The following is a 20,041-nucleotide window of genomic DNA, read 5'->3' on the forward strand; positions in this document are numbered from 1 at the left end:
AGAGGGTAAGCAGGGATCCCTGGGAGCAAGGATGCTGTGGTTCCCAGGGTGGGCCCTGGAGTTCACTCCTGGGATCCTGGGTTTGAGTCCCAGCTCTGCTCTTCACTGACTCGGCACTTCAGGCATATCCTGTAACCTCCCCAACCCATCCATGGAATGGAATAATGCAACGTCTCTCTTTAATTTTCAGTTGTGAAAATTAAGATCACGAGGCCAAAGCGCTGGGCATGACGCCTGGCACAGAGAAAATCTGAACTTACTCAGGCTAAGGACCCAGATCTCATCTTCCCAGGCACCCCCAACTCCCCAGCCAGGCTGGTCTTCTCTCTGAACCCCTGTTGCTGCCAAAGCTCCATGTACTCCCCACCTCTGTCCTCCTTCCCTCCCCCAGCCCTGGTCCCGCTTGCCTGGCCTTCTCCTCCAGGAAGGTGTATGGTTTCTGAGGAAGGCCCTGTCGAAGAGTGGTGCCCTCTGGCTTAGGAGCCCTGGGGGGACCACCCCCAGGGGAGCCAACCACCTCCTTGGCTGGGCTGAGGCTCCGCACAGTCACTTTGGTGGGCTCAGGAGGGGGCTCGGGGGCTGGGGGCTCAGGGGCTGGTGGTGCAGACACAAAGGAGGTCACCATATACAGGGGCATTGAGGAAGAGGCTGTTTTCACCACTTGAGGGGCAGAGGCTGGGATGGGGGTCCCAGTGTCAGGGACGGAAGACCTGGGCTCACTTGGGGAGTCCTGGGCACTGGGTGGGGTAGGTTCTACTTGCTGGGCAGCCTGCAGGCCCCGGTGCTTTCGTGGGGGGGTTTGGGGTGGTGGACCCACAGCCTTGAGGGAGGACAAGGCCTGGCTGGGGGGTGCTGGGGAAGATGAAGGGCCGAGAGGGGCTGCCTGGGGGCCTGGGGGAGCAGGAGCTGGGGAGGGGCTCAGGGGAGGGGCCAGTGAGGTAGGAGCGTCAGGAGGCGGGGCCCTGGCTGGCCCTGAGGTAACAGGGGCATCTCTGTGAGCAGCAGATGGCAGAGCTGAGGAATCTAAGTAGAGACAGAGAAAACCATCACCATGGTGCCTCAGGGGCAAAACCAGGTGCTCCAAGAAGGGGCTGGACCTGGAGCTCAGTAACCCTGCCCTCCCTGGCCACCCCCGCCATCCCACTGACCTTGCACGCCCCTGACGAGGACCTTCTCAGAAGGGTTGCTGAAAGGCCCTTGCCCAGCACGGTTGGCACAGGCCACACGGAACCTCACAGTCACGCCCACTGGTAGGTGGGTCACGTTGTAGTAGCAGTCGGGGATGCCCGAGCTCACGGGGTGCCAGGAAGACTCCCCTACAGGCAGCATGGGGCAGGGGCTGAGGCCACAGAAGAGGTGGCCCAAGCTCCCAGTGCCATCTGTGAGGAGCTCAGGGAAGGTACTTGTCTCCCCAACTTCACTCTCCACCTGCCCCCCACCCCTGACCAGCCTGCCAGTCCCTCACCATCCACCCGCCGCTCCAGCGTGTATGTGCAAGGCGCCTTGCTGTCTCCCGGCTTCCAGAGCACCAGTGCTGTGTCCTGGTAGGTCTGGGGCACCTCGGGAGGAGCTAGCTTTCCTGGGGTACCTGGTGAGAGAAGTGGAGCCCCAGTGAGCCCCTGCACCCCATCGAGTCCTGTCCCACCACCCACATCACTGCCTCCTGGGTCCCTGCCCTGGACTCACGAGCCACAGCCACGGTACAGGAGCTGGTGATGCTGCCAAGGACGTTGGTGGCGGAGCACTCATAGAGCCCCGCATGCCGCTTGCCCGCCCGGGGGATGCTCAGTAGCTGACGACCATCTTTGCAGGACACGATGATCACCGAGGGCTCTGACCGCAGGGACTGCTTGTCTGCGGGCAAAAGAGGAGAAGGACGGGCTGCAGAGTGAAGTAGCACATGCGTCCTCTGGGCCCCCTCAGCTGCCACTTCCCGCTGAACATCCCCTGGCCGTGGGGCCACCTGCCTACTCCTCTCTCTCTGGAGGAGATGTGATCGCCTCACCTTTCATCCAGGAGATGTGGGGTGCAGGGCAGGCTGCCGGCAAGCAGAGCAGGGTGGCTGCCTCTCCCTCCAGCAGCACCTGGTCCTTGAGTTTGATGTGGAAGACTGGGGGAAAGTCTGAAGCGACAGCAAAGATGGTCATGGGTCTGCGGGAACCCCGGCTCCCTCACCGCTGATGGAGGGGAGGAGGCATGTGAGAGCTAGCACTGCCTGCAGAGGGCAGAGTGAAAGGCCATCTCTTCCCAGGCAGATGGGGGAAGGAGGTCTTGCCTTTGAGAATTTCCTTTGGGGTGAGCATGACTTTCCCAGGCACTTGCTGTGTGTACAACTATCTTTTCCCTTCACTGATTATTGAAGACATGTCGTAGTTGCTACCTTGTATGTTTGTAAGTCACTTTAAGCACAGCTTGGCACTAAGTAAGTGCTCTACAAACACCTGGTTTTGTTTTATTTTTATTTGACTATGCTGCACGGCATGCAAGATCTTAGTTCCCTGACCAGGGATTGAACTCGAGCCCCCTTGCAGTGGTAGCAGAGTCTTAACCACTGGAATGCCAGGGAAGTCCCTATAAGCACTTGCTAAATAAGATGAAAACAAATATTGAAAAACTACAATGGTTAAGCTCCTGCAATACCCATTCATTCTGGGGTACTATAGGACAAGTGACAGGAGCTGGTGACCTGAACTGAGACTCCCAAGACTGAACATACATTCAGTCAAAATGTGCAATTTCAAAAGACCTAAAGTCAAGGCAAACCTGGGGCAGACCCTGAAAGTGTGTCAGTCTCCCCCATCCCTTGTCCCCGCTAGGGTCTGGGGCACCTGTCCCAGACCTTCTACACCCTCCTACAGATCAGCTAAGTGGCAAGAGCTTTTGAAACAGAAAGACACCGTGTCTACATGACCTTAGACCATGTCTGTAAATTGAGGAAAATAACACCAAGCTCACAGAGTTGTCATGAGCATTCAAAGAGGCAAGTAAAGCGCTTAGCAGATGTCTAACATATAATAAACGCTCATAGATGCTAGCTTCTATTGTTGTGATTATTATCTCGTTAACATGCCCAGTGGAGAAGCCAGCACAGACCCCCAAAGAGGCTGTTTCAGCAAAGCTGGCTTCACAGCAGGCTGGTGAATGGGCCCACGGCAGGGCTGCAGATGGCCACTGCCTTTGCTCCAGGTCTTTGCTGGCCTTGTGGCTCATTAGTGCCCTGAGGATTTGCACTTCTGCTCCCTGGGAATGTCTTTTTAGAAAAATCCCATCCTGGTCTGGTGATGGTAGTGGTGTGTGTGGGGGGTGGATTTCTTTCATGTGGACTGAGAGGTAGATACACCTGGGAGCCCTGGCTCCTGCCTGTCTGCGGAACCAGCAGGGGGCGGGGTGTGGATGAGCTGGGAGAAGAGGATCTGCAGAAGAGGCTGACAGGACGTCAGCCTGCCCCTTTTCCCACTGTACCCCAGCGCTCCCCTAGGAGGGCTCCCACACCCAGGTGCCATCAACATAAAGGGAATATGGTTTTGTCAATGACCACCTTCAGATCAAGGAGGATACTGGGTAGCAGGGAGAGAGACGGAGCCAAGGAGAAGGAGAGATGAAAAGTGACCCTGGTCCAGCTCTGCCAGTCCCACTCATGATCCTCCCAGGGGCCAGCCCGACTTGGGAAGGTGGATGTGGGACAGCCTTCTTCCCGAGGGGAGAGGGGCAGAGGATGAAGTAAGGAGACATGGCCTTGGCAAGAAACCAGCTGCACAAGCAACATGGAGTCGGGAGGGGGGGCCCCAGGTGGAAAGGGATCAACTGTCCCCAGGCCTCGGGCTGGCTTCTCTCTCTATGCAACCCCCCACCCCCCACCCCTCCTTCCCTGCCCCTGCCCCCACCGGCCGGCCTCCCTCCCTCCTCTTCCCTCACTACAGCCCCCTCCACCCACTGCCTAGAGTGAGATGCCCAGACTCCCCCACCACCAGCCAAGGAGGGACGAGGTCACATGTTCAGTCATGAGCCCTGCTGAGATGCATCTGGAACAGTTCTGAGGAGTTTTATCGGAAACTGGAGAAGAGATCTATGACTGATAAAGGCCCTGCATGTAGCCTGGTGTGGTGGGCCTGCTCCTCTCTGCAGGTTGGTCTGGAAACCCTGGCCTCCTGAACTTCTGCCATCCGTGAGTAATGCTCCCCACTTTCAAGGGGAGGACTGAGGTGACCCAGGGGGGAAATACCTCCCCCGCCATAGCCCCGGGACGTGGGCAGAGAGATAGACCAGGGCATATCCCAGGTGTTGCTCCCCCCAGGAAAGAGCCCCGGAGGTGGCTTGTCTGTGTGCAGAGCCTTTGGTGGGGGCAGAGGGGATAGGGAGGGGCGATCGGGTGTTCAGGGCTATAGAGAAATGGAAGGTTGAAGGCACAGTCCAGACTGTGGGCCTCTGGGCTGGGAGAGAAAGAGTGTCTTTGGGAGCACGTTCACAGGCTTCCCAGATGGCTCAGGGGGTAAAGCATCTGCCTGCTAATGCTGGAGACTCAAGAAACGAGGGTTTGATCCCTGGGTCAGGAAGATCCCCTGGAGCGGGAAATGGCAACCCACCCCAGTATTCATGCCTGGAAAATTCCGTGGCAGAGGAGCCTGGCGGGCTATAATCCGTGGGGTCGCAAAGAGTTGGACGCAAATGAGAACACACACAACAATCCTGTGTACACACAGCACAGGGGGCGCTGAGGGACAGGGAGTCCGATCCTGAGCTCCATCAGAATCACACCCAGGGACAGAGACCTCTGTGTGGTGGGGGTGGGCAGCTGACCAAAGAAAGGCATTAGTACGATATCACAAAGCCACTTCTGGGCTCTGGGTGCAGAGGGTCATACAGTCCAACTTACTATCAGCTCTGTGACTTGGACAAGCTACTTAGCATGGCTAAGCCTCTGTTCCCTCACCTGTAAAATAGGCAGATGACAAAACTAGCTCCTAAGCAATGTTCGAGGGGCGAGTGAGGCAATGCTTGTTAAGTGCTTAAAGGACACTTGGTGTTGCTAATTAATGGCAGCTGAAGCAATTATGATGATTGTTGTTCTTTCCTGACTCCAGGCCCCCTCCACCACTGCCAGGGCTCCTCCAAGCTACAACTTGTAGCCAAGTTATACCCGGCTATAACTTTTCCCTGGGGCTCGCAGGGGGCTACTCACCCAGCAGGCCTGGATTACCTGACTCACTGCGCACATACTGGTGACCCAAATCCTCCTGGACACTGCCAGAGAGGTTAGGCTGTGACAACCTCTTGTCCTTCCGCAGCCGAGAGAGGCCCCAGCGCAGGCGGCTTCGACTTTCTGCAGGAGCTGTGAAGAACCAAGCCTGTGAGCACTTGCCCAGCCACTACCAGGGAATAGAGAACTTCTAGCCCTGACCCTTCCCTGGTGGTTCAGTCGGTAAAGAATCTGCCTGAAATGCAGGAAACCCAGGGTTCAATCCCTGGGTGTTGGGAAGATCCCCTGGAGAAGGGCATGGCAACCCACTCCAGTATTCTTGCTTGGAGAATTCCATGAACAAATGAGCCTGGCAGGCCACAGTCCATAGGGCCACAAAGAGTCACAAAGACTCGAAGCGACTAAGCCTCGACACCGGCCGGCTCCTGCAAGAGCCTCTATCCTTCAGCCTTCTGCCGCCCTAGTCCTGCCAGTTCTGTCCTGGGGGCCTCCAGAAATGTCTCCGCTTCTTTGCGCTGGGAGTCCCTGGCCCTCTCATTCTCCCCGCACCTGACATACCAGCCTCGCCCCCGCCAGATCCCACCACACCTGTTTACGCTTTCGCCTCCTGGGGCCCCTTCTCACCAGAGGAGCCCGACGTAGCGCTGGCCTCGGAGCCCAGGGACTCCGCGGAAGGCGTGGCGGCGCCGGCTTGGGCCGCCAGCTGATTTTGCGCGAGGTCCAGGCGCCGCAGACTCTCGCCCTCGGACGTGGCCCTGCGCAGCCGGCCGAACAGCGGCGTGCTGCGGCCCGACGCGCCCCCCGAGTCCTCGCTGCTGCCGCTGCGCTGCAACCGGCTCGACAGCCGCTCCAGCGTGGAGCTGAGCCTCCGGCGCACCGTCAGCACCGGGGAGCCCCGCGCCGAGCTGCCGCCCTCCGAGCTCTCGCCGTCCCCGCCGCGGGGCTCCCAGGCCGGGTGGCGCTGCGCGGGCGGGGTCCGCCGCAGACGCTGGGACAGCGACAGCGAGAGGCGGCGCACGAGGCCCGGCTCCCCGACCGCCCTGAGGTCCTGCACGGAGCGCGAGCGCTCGGGCCGTCGCACCAGCTCCAGCGGCGTGCCCGCCGGGCTGGGCCGGTAAATGCCGTCCTCCTCCTCAGCCCCGCGGAAGGGGCCGCGCTCCTCCGACCGCGAGCGGCTCAGCAGCCGCAGCCCCCGCGACAGGGGCGACTCCCGGCTGCGCTTGAACTTGGCCTCGAACACGGCCTCCGACTCCAGGTTCTCGATGCTGCTGCTGAGACTGCTCCCTGGCCTGCGGGGGACCGCCGGGACCCGGGCTTTTTCGGCTGGCCCTGGGGTTGCTCCGGCTCCCGGCAGCAGGCGCTTCTCGGAGGCTCCCGGAGGTGGGGAGGCCACCCTGGAGAACACAGCCGGGTGGGGCTTGGGTTCCAACCGAGATGCTGGAGACCGAGATGTAGGAGATACGACTGCGCCCTGTGGGGGGCCTTGCGCCTGGCCTGGCAGCTGGAGCGACTGCATGATCTGCGCATACGGAGTGAGCGGAGGCGCTAGGGTTTGCAGAGCTGTCGGGGGCTGTGTGGGCTTGGGGCCCCGAGCTGGTTCTGGCGTAGATTCTGGGGCCTTCTCTCGGGCAGGCTGGGGTGCTGGAGGCTGTGCAGCCTCACTGGGGGTGCCCACAGGAGGTTCTGAAGACTTAGGGATGCTGGGCTTGGCTGCACTGGGCCGCACGGGGCTAGGTGGTTGGGCCTCGCTGAGGGCGGACAAGGAGGGAGACTCCTGCAGCTTGCGGGCCCCCAGCCGGGCCACGGGGATCTCAAGGGGTGCCCCTGCTCGGCGGTGCCGGCCCCGGGGCTCTGCCTCACCCTGCGAGAAGCTACTGCTCTTCTGCAGGCCCCGAGCCTCAGGTGGGTGCTGGTGGTGGGGTGCTGCCTCGCTGGAGGCTGCCCGCGCCAGCCGGGGGTCACGAGCCCGGCCCCCCAGGCTCTCCAGCAGGGGGCCCCTGAGGCCGCTGACCTTGCCATCATCGGGGCCACCCCTCAGCAGCCGCTGGCGCAGGGCCTGCAGCCTCTGGGCATACTCGCCCTCACCCAGGCCTCCTCGGGTCAGGCGGGTGGCCCCCGGGCTGGGGCTTCGGCGCTGCGGCAGCTCGACGGACGCTGCCTTGTGCAGGCCCCGGCCCGGTTCCCTCGGCCCGGCCCGGGGCAGGGCGCTCTCAGCCGAGCTGCCCCTGCGGAGCTCTGCCCGCCGGGGGCTGGGCCCGGACGGGGACTCCTGGCCTGGGGAGGGGAGTGCCTGAGGGCTGGGGGCCTCCTGGTCCTGAGAGGGGGCCTTTCCTTGTTCCTGCCAGTCCATGGGGGTGGCCGCCCCAGCCTCCAGGGCCCCGAGGGCCTCATCCTCAGTGGGAATGTCAGTGAGGGACACCCGGGAGCCCGAAAACTCAGGCTGCAGAGGTCGGGGCACAGAGGGCAGCTCCTCCAGCTCTTCCTCTTCAGAGTCGGATGATGAGGACAGCCCTCCACTAGGGGGTGGTCTTCGGGGCACAGCCACCCACACCCGCTCCGGGGGTGCTCGCAGCAGCTCCGGGATGGGGCGCAGCACCAGGTGGCACTTGTAGCTGATCTGGGAGCGCTGGAGACAGGGTACCAGAGTCAGACCTGAGGGCCCTTCGGGGCCAAACTGACCCACTCAGGCCCACCTCATCCTCAGGGGAGAAGGCCTAACGCAGGCAGACGTGGCAGCCGAGAGAATTAAAAAGTGTATGAAGATAGATGCACAGAAGTGAGAGCATCTGACAGAAAAGGCAGCATTAGAGCAAGCTGTAGCATGTTGAAGAAGAAGGCAGAGGTGGGGCTCAGCCAAGTTTACCTGCCACCTCCGCCGGGAGAGGAATAGCTTTAGGTGATCCGTGCTCACCACTGCACCCTTTGCCTGTGCCTGTAAACCAAGAAAGAGGGCCTGAGGGAAAGTCCTCCATCAACCCTAACGCTCGGGCTTCAGCAGTGCAGAGATAACGTCCACAGGAGGGGACAGCAGATACAGCAGCATCGAGTCTGAGCTCCTCAGGCTCCCTTCCCAGGGGGGTCTGTCACAACAACTCCCACCGTCAAGGTGCCCACATGTGGACAAATTCCCTGAAGCTAAATGGAGAGGCACCTCAGGCTTCTCACATGGTGCTAGTGGTAAAGAACCCGCCTGCCAATGCAGAAGACGTTAGAGATGTGGGTTCCATCCCTGGGTCAGGAAGATCCCGTGGAGGAAGACACAGCAACCCACTCCAGTATTCTTGTTTGGAGAATCCCATGGACAGAGGAGCCTGGTGGGCTACAGGCCATAGCACTGCAAAGAGTCCGACACGACTGAAGCGACTGAGCACAAGTGCAAGTACAGAGAGAGGAAATCAGTGGCTCCCAGACTCCAGACCTTACACCAGGGCTTGCCCTATCATGGTACACTGGCTGTCCTGGGAGGCCTGTGCTCAGGCCCCTCACTTGAAACCTGCTCCCCAGTTTACCAACTGGCTTCCTGAAGAGCCAGAGCCCCAGACATCTGCAGCCTTGGTGGGCCAGACCTCAGATGCTCTCCTCAGCCACCCACCCAGGCTGTCCTTTTCAGAGCTCGTTTCTTATCTGAGAGACCAGGCTTGTATTCCAAGCACAGATACCAGAATGACCTCAGCCTTCTGTTGACCCAGCACAGTTCTCCATGAACAGTTTGCTTTTACTGGGTCATTTGCTGAACCCCTCCCTCTGCCTGGTGCTATGCCCTGCGGTGCTGGGGTTTGAAGATGAGTGAGAACTCTGCCCATAGGGAGCTCAAAACCAAGAGGACAAACCAGCCAGGCCACCCACCAACCACAGTATGCAGGACCAAGGCAGGAGAGAGGTGAGCCCCAGGAGTGAGGAGGCCCAGGGCTGGGCTCAAGAGCCAAGAAGAACTCTCGTGAGGATCCCTAGGATGTCAGGGAAGGGGGCAGGTCAGACCTGTGCCTTGCAGTCCATGATACCCCAATTTGAGCCTCAGTTTCCTTATCAGCCAAAGGGGAGTGATAATACCTTCCTTTGTAGAGCTATTGTGAGGCTAACAGATTATACGTAAATAAAATGCATATCATGGTTACTGCACACAGGAGGGACTCAATAAATGGAGCTGCTAATAACGTTCTCTTTCCTTCCATCTCTTCTACCACCGTTTCGCAAGACAAGACTCACTTTAAACCAAGGATGTTCCAGGGTCTCCTCTGCAGTAGGCCTCCTGTAAAGGAAGGAGTATTAAAAAGGCATTTATCATTCATTCATTAAACGTTTGGGAAAACGGGGCCACTAAGGAGTTGGGGGACTGACTGTCTACAGGCAAAGGCTTGGGGCGGCGTGGGGGAACTCTGCAGTGGGGAGGCTCCTTGGGTCTCGTACTCACAGCCGGTCCCGCACCAGCACTTTGATGAGGAAGCCCCGGGCCTCCCTGCTCAGGCTCAGGAACGTGGTCTCCTCGAAGGCCACGTTGTAGTTTCGGATGTTCATCAATGTCGTCCGATCATTTTCCCCAACGAACGGGGAGATTCCGGTCAGGCTGCATGGGTGGAGAGGGCTGCAGTGAGGGTGGGGCGCCTGGGGCTGAGAGGAGAGAGTAGGAAGCCAGCAGGAGCACAGGGCTGGGGACGGGAGGGGGCGCTGGGTGAATCTGTGCAGAATCTTGCAGATACTTGCCCGTCCTGCCCCTATTCGGCCCCCTGATGGCAGCACTGCCTTGAGCCCTGGGCAGCCAGACCCCTGCCCTCGGCCCGTGCTCTAGCAGACCTGTGCCAGCCCTCCCCCAGCCGCGGCCCGTCCCTGCAGTGAGGAGTCTGTGGCCAGGGGATATGTCCCCGGAGCCCCGGCCCTTCCCTTTCTAGTCTTCTGGACTAGTCCCCTGTCTTAATGGCAATGAGTCAGCACTGGCCTTCCCAAGCATACTACCAGCGTGTCCGCCCCTTATGGAGGCACATGGCGGTGGACAAAGCTTGGACACGCAGGCAGCGTGTCCACGTTTATGCTCGTGAGGCCCCTTCCAGTGTAGGAAGCAGCCAGGGCATGGAAGAGAAGGGGCAGGCTGCAGCCCTCAAATGTTCTGTTGCCCCAGGCTCTGCCAACGTTTGGGCCTTCTACGAGAAACTGTTAGGAGACGGGGTTCCTGAGAGCAGAGGGGCTCTTACCAGAGGAAGGCGACGACACCCACGGGCCTGTGGGGAAAGGAGAGTGAGCGGTAAGAGGGAAGCCCCGCTCCACCAGAAGTGAGCAATCCTCTGGCCACTGCTGATCTACTGAGGAAGGGTCCTCCCTGTGAACACTGCCATGGACAAACAGGTACGGGGAGTCTCCTTTGGGGAAGACCCTGAATCCAGAGGTCACAACGTGCCTGGAGGACTCAAGGATCATGGCAAGGCTGGCCTAGGAAGTCTGGAGGAATCTGCGGACCAAGAGACTATGCCTGCTTCACTTGGGGGTGAGGCAAGGTGGCTGTAGGTGGGGAGGTGTGGCACCCAGGACTATAGGGCTGAGGCCTTGAGTGGCTGGGTTGGCCTTGAGGGAGGAAAGGGAGGTAGTAACAAGGGCAGGAGACCCCTGTGAGCAAGGTCAGCAGCTGACTGTCAGAGAAGGCAGGCATCCAGGCTTAGTAAAGCTCCTCTCTGCCCCTGAGTGAGTCCTCAGCATGGCATGGGGGGAAGCTGCCCCGGCCCACCCCAGAAGCCCAGCATGCCAATGTTACCAGATGTCAGTGACTCCAGACACAGGGGTCTGGTTGACAATCTCGGGCGCCACGAACTCAGGTGTGCCGTATTGGCAATACTGGGGCTCTCCCGGTGTCAGCTCTTGAGCGTTCCCAAAGTCACAGATCCTCACCTGCTCCTCGCCCTCAACACCATCCCACACCAGCAGGTTCTCGGGCTGTGGGACACAAGGCGAGACGTGAGAGCTGAGGGCTGAGGGGAGGACAACCCAGGGGCCTGGCTCCCACAGGTGCTGCCTGCTCCCACCCCCACCTGCATCGCACCTTGACATCCAGGTGCAGCACGTGGTTCTCGTGCAAGTAGCATATTCCTTCTAGTACCTGCCGCATGTAGGCCCGGATCTGTGGAGACAGGAGGCCCAGAGTCCAGGGAGTATTATGTTTGATCACCACAAGGGTTGTGGCAAGAAGCCAGGCTATGCCTGGGAAGTGGCCTTCAGGAGGGGGCCGATACATAGGTTTGGGGTTACTGAGGTTCAGGGTTTCCATGTACAGCTGCACAGGCTGAGCACAGCACAATTAGAGGAGGACACCATTTACATGATAATAAGTAGAATTGTGCAGTGCACAATTTGTACAGCCCTATACGGCAGGATAGCACTGAAACTGAACAGAGTCTGGATGGGGCTCCTTCTGGGGTAACGTCTACGTGATCTTTATGTGAGGAAGACTGAGAAGCAACAGAGCTGGAGGCCAGGGTAGGTGCTGAGATTTATAGAAGACAGTGCAAGTCCCAGTGTGGGGGTCTGCTGCCTGCCTAACAGTGCTATCCACACCACCTTGGCCTGTTTGTGGCCACAGATGGCACACCTGGGATGCACCCCTCGGGTCTCAGAGATCAGGTGGGTGAACGCTGGTGCCCAGCCTGGCCCCTCCCACCCACTGCCCTCACCTCAGACTCACACACGGTGGGTTTCCTGGCCATTCGCTCCAGAAGCTCTTCTGTGCAGCTATGTCCTGGATCAAGGAAACAGTGACCAGTGCCAACAGCTGGGCCCACTCCCAGAGCTCCGGTTGGGTCCCAGCTCAGCACAGGGTTCTCTTTCCCCAAAAAGCACATCTGCTACCAGTTATCAACTGCATCTTCCCCTTCCCGTCATCCGGGTGCGTAGATGGGACAACCCTGCTTGAACTCTCACTTGCTGTGGGATCTCAGGCAAGTCACCTAACCTCTCTGAGCCTAGGTTCCTGCCGGTGTCAAATAGGGATAATGTTCTTCTCACCTACCCTGTGAAGTGTCTGTAAGGTTCAAGTTAGAGCAGCATTTTGTTGACTGTGGATGGAACCTCTTGACTGTATTTGAGAATGACCCAGAAGGCCCATGACACATAAAAATTTGTCATTTTGCTGAGGTCTGGGTTCTAACAGTGCAGACTGGGAGGCTAGCATGTAAGACATGGTCACCCTACTCGTGGCAGTGACAAGCCAGCTGCCCAGCATCCTTACCTCAGTGTGACTTTACAGCTCTTATGAAAGAATAAAATCCATTTTGTATGAGAAGAGCCTCCCAAATAAAGCCTAGTATTAACGTGCATCTGAAATGGGGGTCGCTGCAAATGTTTGGATATACTGTACTGCATTCCATGGTAAAAATCATGTGCCTCTTGCCGACTGTGTGATCTTGGGTGAATTACTTTATCTCGTTACACCTTAGTTTCATCATCTATAAAATGGGGATAATAAAATTCCGAGAGATAAGTATACATGATAATGAAACAGATGTTGGTAAAGCTCCTAGAACACTGCCAGCCATACATCAGGTACTTTGTAAATTTAAGCTAAAAAATGTTGGTCTTCACACACATCTCCAGACTCCATTCTGTGAAGTGTTTATAAGATGTCTTGGACTTCCCTGGTGGTCCAGTGGTTAAGAATCCACCTGCCAGTGCAGGGGACACAGGTTTGATCCCTATTCCAAGAAGATCTCACATGCCTCAGAGCAACTAGGTCTGTGTGCCACAACTCCTGGAGCCCATGCTCTCTAGAGCCTGTGCTCCGCAACCAGAGAAGCCACTGCAATGAGAAGCCTGTGCATTGAAGTAGCCCCTGCTCGCTGCAACTGGAGAAAGCCTGCACGCAGCAACAAAATAACCCACTGCAGCCAAAAATGAATAAAAATTTAAAAAAAGGTGCCTCGAGAAATCCCAGTTGTCGACGGGACCACTTTGTAAAGTGTAAAACATGTTGCTAATTGGCTATTCCAAGGACCATTCAGGCCACGTGTCCCCCACCCGCCCAGCCTGTCCCAGGATACAGCTCGGTGACGATGACCAGTCCCCGGCGCCTCTCGAAGGCCTCATGGAAGTAGAGGATGCAGTCATGCTGGAGCCGGGCCAGCAGCCGTGCCTCCCGCCACGCCGATGCCTTTGGCTTTGCCTGGCTGGGGATGAACTTGGCTGCAAACTCCAGTCCGGAGCTCCTCTCCACTACACGGCGCAGGTAGGAGAAGGCACCCCTGGGTGAGGATGCAAGGAGAGGACAAGGCTCAGCTGTTGCTGAGCCTCAGGCCCAGCCTCTATCGGCCCCAGACACCGCACCCACTCTGAGCCCCACACCTGCCGATCTCCTGCTGAATATCATAGAAGTCGCTGAGCCTCCTTCCTCGCTGCTCCTCGTCTTCCCTGATCCCTTCCACCTCCATAGCTGTCTGAGCTGAGGAAGAGATGCCTGGCGTTAGGTGGGGAGGACAAGATGAGGGACAGGGCAGACTCGGCCGGAAGACACAGAAGAGAAGCACGAATGTTGGAGCTGGGGCTGGAGGAGGGCGTGGTCTGGAGTGAAGGGCGGGAGAGTGATTCCCGTTCGGGGGGAGGCGCGGGCCCACATCATTGGATCCCTGGGTGAGCACTCTGCCTTGCTCCCCTTGAGTTCCAACGCACCTGAGTGCACAGCCAGCTCTGCTTTGCAGGAGACTTCGCCAGCCAGGTTACGGGCCGTGCAGGTGTAGACCCCTCCATCCTGGGCCCCCGCGCTGAGCACCACCAGGGAGCACTCGTTCTCCTCGTACACAAAGCTCACATGGTTGCTCTCGGTCAGCAGCGCCTCATCCTGTAGAGGTGGCCGTCACCCCAGCCCGGGCCCAGCTTCCTGTCTGCCTGGGACCCAGTTCTACCTCCACACCAGAGACCCAGTCTCACCCTGCCCTCAGGGTCTAGCGCTAGCTCCCCTAGGGGCCTGGCGCCACCCTTGTTTCCCAGCGTCACCAACAGCTCTGGGTCCCACTTCCTCCTCCTCTCTCTCCAGGCTTCCCTGACCCCTTCCAAGCCCCCAGGAATTCACCCCTCCATTCGCCCCCCACCACCCACACTTGGAAGGAGGCTGCAGCCAGCCTCTGACCTTGTACCACATGATGTCCGGCAAGGGCTTCCCGTCCACCACCACGGCGAAGCGAGCAGTCTCTCCAGCCCCTACCTCCACATCCTCCATGATGGACTCAAACCGAGGGGCCTCTGAAACAAGGGTGGTGGTGGGGAAACAGAACGCTGGGGTCACAAGGGCCTCCCTCCTCAGCCCCTCGCTGAGCCCTCCCTCAGCAACCAGCTCAGGCAGAACATCAGACCCTGCCCCGCCTCCCGCACCCCTCAGAGTCCCAACACCCCACCCTGGGGCTCTCAAACTTGGCCAAAGAACATGAATTCCTGGCCTGAACCAAGCACTCTCCCTGTAAATCTAAACGTGATGTTCTGCAAATCTCGGAAAACCTCAGCCAGGGGGTGCAGGCTTGCTTTGTTGGGCTCTCAGGATTCATTGGCCAGCTTTGAAATTAGGAGATTTTCACACACAAAAGAAATCTGGATTTCCTGCCTCTATTGGAAAAACAGGACTGGCTGTCCTGAGCTGCTTCCCTCACTGCATTAATGGGCTGTCGCGGAGCGGCCCGACACTGCCCCCTGTGGGTGGTGGCCCCCAGCACAGTCCTACTGCGGGCTTCTGACTGTACCCATCCAGGGCCCGGTGGGCGGCTCAGTTTGTGACCCCGCGTGGAGTTCACGGATGGCACTGCCTCCATCTTGAGGTTTTCTCTCTGAATCTTATTTAAATATTTAAGGGGCCTTCTACCATCTGGAAGATGGCAAGATGAATAGTCACCGATTCTCAGTTTAGTTCTCCCCCATGTGACTGATTTTATTCTCCACACATATCATGTTATTTCCTGGTAAAGCAGTTCTTAATTCTCATGACGGAATTCAATACATATTCCAATGTGCTTGTGTTTTTTGGAGAAACTTCTGGTGCCCTCCCCCTCCTTTCTGAGTGTTTGAGGATCTGGGCTTTAAGGGGAGTAGGGGGGAAAGCAGGAGTGCTGGGCAGGGAGCACCACCCAGCCGCAGGCACATAGCTCGACTTCTGCACAGAACAAAAGGGACAGCATCCTGGGGAAAATGCATCCATGGCCCGGGTGTGGAGGGAAGGGACCATTCCACCTGCCTGGGGGACGGGGGTGGGCACAACAGGAAGGGGTGTGGATCCAAGCCCAGGCCCGCTCTAGCCCTGGCCAGATGGGACTCCGTCTCCCTCAGTCACTGTCCCATCCAGGCTGGCTGCCGCTCTCTCAGTATCCAGGGCCTCCCCAAACCCCAGGGCTCTTCCTACACCTGGGAAGAAAGATGAATCCTACAGATGCTACTAATAAGGAGCCAGTGGTTGGGACTTCCCTGGTGGTCTAGGGGTTAGGACTCTGCTTCCAGGGGCCCAGGTTTGATCCCTGGTTGGGAAACTGAGATCCCACAAGCCAAGCAGTATGACCAAAAAATCCCCCCAAAAACCGAAAAAATCACAACCAAGAAGCAAAGGGGTGGCTGAGTGGGAAGTGCAGGCGGGGGGTGAGGTGGGGTAGGGTGGGAGGATGCGAGGCAGAGGGGAAGACACAGAAAAGGGAAACCAGCTACCCAGACCATCAGTGGCTCCATCCCAGCCACCATCCACAGCAGGGCCAGTAGGGCCCCCATATCTCCTCCTCACATACCCTACGGCCACCTCTCTCCCACTTTAAAGCTGCCCGTCCTACCCTCTAGGAATCTGGTCCCTAGTCTGCTGGGTATGGGGTGGAGGTGGTGGCAGGGGTCAGTCTACTAAGGTCAAAAGGATCAGAAAGTTTCAAGTTGACTTCAACAATTTTTTAAAGCACCAGAAGATGTACATTTATCCCGTGATAGGGTGGCCTGTGCTAACTAAAATGTAACTTTCTTTGCATTTGCTTGGAATCTTATCTACTCAGCAGGTAACTGCTTAGCTCACGCTGATCCGAAGTTCTGAGTGGCAGGTACATGTGTCTAGAGTTAATTAACAAACTGGAAAACAAGACAATTACTACTTAATGCAGGCTATGGTCTGAGAGACTGCATCTTGAAAGGAGAAACCTCACTGCAAAGGTTGGGAGGCTCTGTCACACAGAGCCTGTCACACAGGCTTGTGCAAAAGGGCAGCAGCCAGGATCCCAGAGCTGGGAGTCTGGTGATAAGATGCTCTCACTTGGGCCTTTTTCTCCACCTTCATCCCCCTGCACTGCTCCACCCCTGCCCCCAGCCCCACCCCAGTTTGTTATTCTGGAAGTACTATTTCCTGCTATATTTAACACAGGAGCTAGGAACACTGTCTGGCTTTGGAGTAGGGCATCCAGCCTTGAATCTCAGCTCCTGATTTATTACATTGTGTGACTCTAGGCCTGTTACTTAGCACATTCTCTGGGCCTCAGTTTCCCCATCTGTAAAATGCAGGTAATAGCTGATTCCATCTAACAGGGTTGATCTAAATATGAAACCAATAATAAATGTAAGGTACTCAGCACCAAGCCTAGCACATACAGGTTCTCAATAAATATCTTATTAGTACTAGTACTGTTATTGTTACTACTGCTGCAGTTATTATAGCCATTAGATGGACAAGCCTAAGCAGAGGCACCTGGGATTGTCAGGTGGGTGTGTACATCTGGGGGGTGAGGAGAGGGCTGTGGGCCTCAGAGCAGGGAGAGGTAAAGAGGCCGCGGTCACCCACCTGCCAGCTCCAGGGTGACTGAGCAGGCCTGTGTGCCGTGGCGGTTGCGGGCAGTGCAAGTGAGGGCTCCCAGGTCCCGGCGGCTCACCCGGCAGATCCTAAGAGAGTACTGGTCGTCATCCGGCTGGCTCAGCTCAAACACACCTGGCCGGGCCTCTAGGAGGGCTCCTCGGCAGCTGAGGGACACAGAACAGGGCAGTCACCCAGGATTCAGCCTCAGGGAGGTCAGCCTGGCCAGCTGAAGCCAGGCACCTCATGTGAGGAGTAGGGTCGGCAAGGCGGGCTCACCTCCTCCAGACAACCTGGGCCTCCACGTGGTTGAAGGTGACGGTGACACTGGCGGGCTGGCCCTCCACCACATACACGACGTCTGGCTTGTCCAGCACAGCGGGCGCCTCCTCCAGGGGCGGGCCTGCGAACGGGAGGGCTGGCTCAGTGCTGGGCCTCAGCACCCACTGCTCTCGGAATCCACCCCCCATCACCGCGTGAGCTCCATTTTTTTTAATAGACGAGGAAGCCAAGGCTCAGAGAGGTTTAGCAACTCGTCTAGGGAACTCAGCCAGGAGTGGCAGAGCTGAGATTGGACCCCCACCTCCTCTGACCCAGAGCCTCAGCCTCAACTTTGGTGCGTGCAGCTTTCAGGAGTGAGAAGGAAGCACTCTTGACAGGTAGGGGTCGTGTATAGCCATGCCAATCCTGCCAGTTATTGCGTCCACACCAGCCCTGGAGCCTCCTCCACGGACACCCTGTCCCCTGGCCTGATGGCTCTTGCCCGCCCCCCTCCAGGAACACCAGGCTCACCACGCTCCAGCAGCTGCGTGGGCTCGGACGGGGGCGAGGGCTTGCTGCTGCTCTTGATGGTGGTGCTGAGAACCCGGAAGACGTGCTGGACCCCCTTTCGCAATCCGGTGGCTGCCCACCCGGGCTGCCGCAGGCCCGTGACCAGCGCCGTCCACTGGTCTGAGCCCAGCACCTGGTGCTGCACGGTGTAGGTCAGGGCGTCTGGGTCTAGCGGGGAGGCAGCTGCTAGAGGCGGGCCTGGTTGGGGTGCTCCCCGCCCCCGTTCTGCTGGCTCGGGACCCAGGGTCTCATCATCAATCTGGTCTGAGGACCTGCCTCAGTTTCTCCTGTCACTTCTGCCCATTTCCCCACCTGCTCCTGCCCAGCCACAGGCGGGGGAAGGCTTAGAGCCCATGAGGTGTCAGGCATGCGGTCCAGTTACAGGCGGGGAGGGAGCTTAACTTAGCTCTAATTCCTTGCTACCACCTGAGGTAGACAGACTGAGGCACAGAGCAGGAGAATGCTGTGCACGGGGAAGAACCACCACCCAGGCACCCGGTCCCTCTGAGAAGGGAAGGCAACACGGCAGCCCCTGCTTTGCCTCCTCCCCTGACCCAGCACCAGGGCTCTGTCAACCGTGGGGAGGGGGCCCGCAAAGCCACTTCTGTCCTATTTTCAACGCTCCATCCACTCCCACTCTGACCTGTATATCGCCATTGGCCTTGCCTTCCTCTCCTGGCCGCCCCCCCCCCCCCCGGTGCCCTGCCTGAGCTTGTCTTGTCCATGCCCTCCCCTCCCCACCCATGCCCCCATGTGGCCGGGACCCACCGATAGCCATGTCCAGACTCCTCGGGGGGTTCCATGCAAGCGTGATCATCCTCCCGGTCACAGCCACTACCTGAGGGGCGCCGTCTGGGGGGCCTGGAACCACATCTGAAAGCCAGAGGTCCACCGTCCATGGGGGTCCTTTAGGGCCCCATCACCCCACGGGATCGCCAAGCCTTGGGGCACAGGCTGGAGGTAAAGCCCCATGGGCACAGGCAAGGCCAGGTGGCTCCCCAGAGAATGGAGGGGAAAGAGAGCTGGTGCAGAGGCCCTGCCCTCACCCAGGTCCCCAGGTGGGCCAGAGGCTAGGCTATGTACCCAGCTGACCGGAGGGTACCTGCCTCACCTGTGACGTAGAGATGAGCATAGCAGGCAGCTTTGCCCAGCTTGTTAGCAATGACGCTCTTGTAGACACCAGCATGCTGAGGTCCCACGGCAGGGAACACCAAGCGATGGACATCCCTGTCTGGGGGCGGGGAGGGACATGACACTGGGCCTGAGCTGGAAAGATACTCCGGAGGGTGGGCCCATGCCATCCAGGCCTGGCCCTTCACCCCCCACCCCCCCACAATCCGCTATAGGTGGGAGAGAAGGGCAGGGCAGACACAGAAGGGAGCCACACTCTAGGTCCAGGCTGCCCGTCCACACCTGCAGCCCCGCCCCTCCTGCCTGGTCCTCCAGCACTCAGGCCCAGACCTTCTCATCGTCCTCCACTACACTTCACCCTCTGCAGGTTCCTACCCCAGACAGTTCCCTCTTTCCATCCTCAGAGCCACTGCCCATCCCATCTCCAGCTCAGAGCCCATCAAAGCCTCCACTTGCATGAGCCACACCCCACCAGCCTCATGTGATCACATGTGATCTCTCCACGTGAGGACCTTCATGGCACCTACTGCCAAACAGGTGGCCTCCAAAAGCCCTCAGTCCAAACTCATCCACCCCTGTCTCCTGCTATTCTTCCATGTCCTGACTCTGACCCACCATCAGGTCCCTAAACAAGCCACATGAGTCCCATCTCCAGGTCTCTGCTCACAAAATTCCTCTCTTCTGGACTGTTCTCTTACCTGAAGCCTCCTTCCCCTTCAAGATATAGTTTAGTGAGTGCCAGCCCTGGGCACTCCTCTCCATGCCCCTGGTCCCCTCTGCCCCTCCATCTCTGACTACCTCCCCAGGACCCCCAGCACCCGGCCCACACTGCTTCGGGTGGTCCTTCCTCTTCTTGCATGCACCCCGCCTCCCGTAAGCTCCTTGAAGACAGAGCTGATTTGTCCCACCAGGCTCAGTACTGAATGCCTTGTATGCAGTAAGTGCCAAGTACATTAGATTATAAATTACAATAACATTTGTTTGCACTGTGCCCAGTCCATGCCAGATATTTGACGTGCATGTCTTTCTCCATATCCTTTCAACAACCCTGCAAGAGTGTCCTCATGTTACCAATGAGGTCAGAGACACTAACAGACTTGTCCCAAGGTCACACCACT

General features: G+C 58.3%; 1 protein-coding gene across 6 annotated transcripts in view; it reads right to left on the reverse strand.

Annotated features, from left to right (window-relative positions):
- Nucleotides 1-20,041, reverse strand: part of SPEG (striated muscle enriched protein kinase) — a 58,755-nt gene that overhangs the window by 3,343 nt on the left and 35,371 nt on the right. For all 6 annotated transcript variants that reach the window (XM_070386166.1, XM_070386148.1, XM_070386158.1 and 3 more), the window contains 23 exons: nt 18,904-19,023; nt 18,561-18,665; nt 17,754-17,960; nt 17,241-17,364; nt 16,953-17,128; nt 14,295-14,407; nt 13,838-14,006; nt 13,514-13,610; nt 13,213-13,413; nt 11,851-11,908; nt 11,223-11,300; nt 10,938-11,116; nt 10,384-10,410; nt 9,609-9,761; nt 9,404-9,446; nt 8,061-8,129; nt 5,822-7,823; nt 5,198-5,329; nt 2,006-2,122; nt 1,687-1,854; nt 1,466-1,588; nt 1,149-1,316; nt 408-1,023 (listed from right to left, as the gene is read on the reverse strand). In XM_070386166.1, coding sequence (XP_070242267.1) covers nt 408-1,023; nt 1,149-1,316; nt 1,466-1,588; nt 1,687-1,854; nt 2,006-2,122; nt 5,198-5,329; nt 5,822-7,823; nt 8,061-8,129; nt 9,404-9,446; nt 9,609-9,761; nt 10,384-10,410; nt 10,938-11,116; nt 11,223-11,300; nt 11,851-11,908; nt 13,213-13,413; nt 13,514-13,610; nt 13,838-14,006; nt 14,295-14,407; nt 16,953-17,128; nt 17,241-17,364; nt 17,754-17,960; nt 18,561-18,665; nt 18,904-19,023 — 5,245 coding nt within the window. The remainder of the gene's footprint in view (nt 1-407; nt 1,024-1,148; nt 1,317-1,465; nt 1,589-1,686; nt 1,855-2,005; nt 2,123-5,197; nt 5,330-5,821; nt 7,824-8,060; nt 8,130-9,403; nt 9,447-9,608; nt 9,762-10,383; nt 10,411-10,937; nt 11,117-11,222; nt 11,301-11,850; nt 11,909-13,212; nt 13,414-13,513; nt 13,611-13,837; nt 14,007-14,294; nt 14,408-16,952; nt 17,129-17,240; nt 17,365-17,753; nt 17,961-18,560; nt 18,666-18,903; nt 19,024-20,041) is intronic.

The sequence above is a fragment of the Bos mutus genome, chromosome 2 (genome assembly GCF_027580195.1).
Source record: "Bos mutus isolate GX-2022 chromosome 2, NWIPB_WYAK_1.1, whole genome shotgun sequence".
In the NCBI taxonomy this organism is placed as follows: domain Eukaryota; kingdom Metazoa; phylum Chordata; class Mammalia; order Artiodactyla; family Bovidae; genus Bos; species Bos mutus.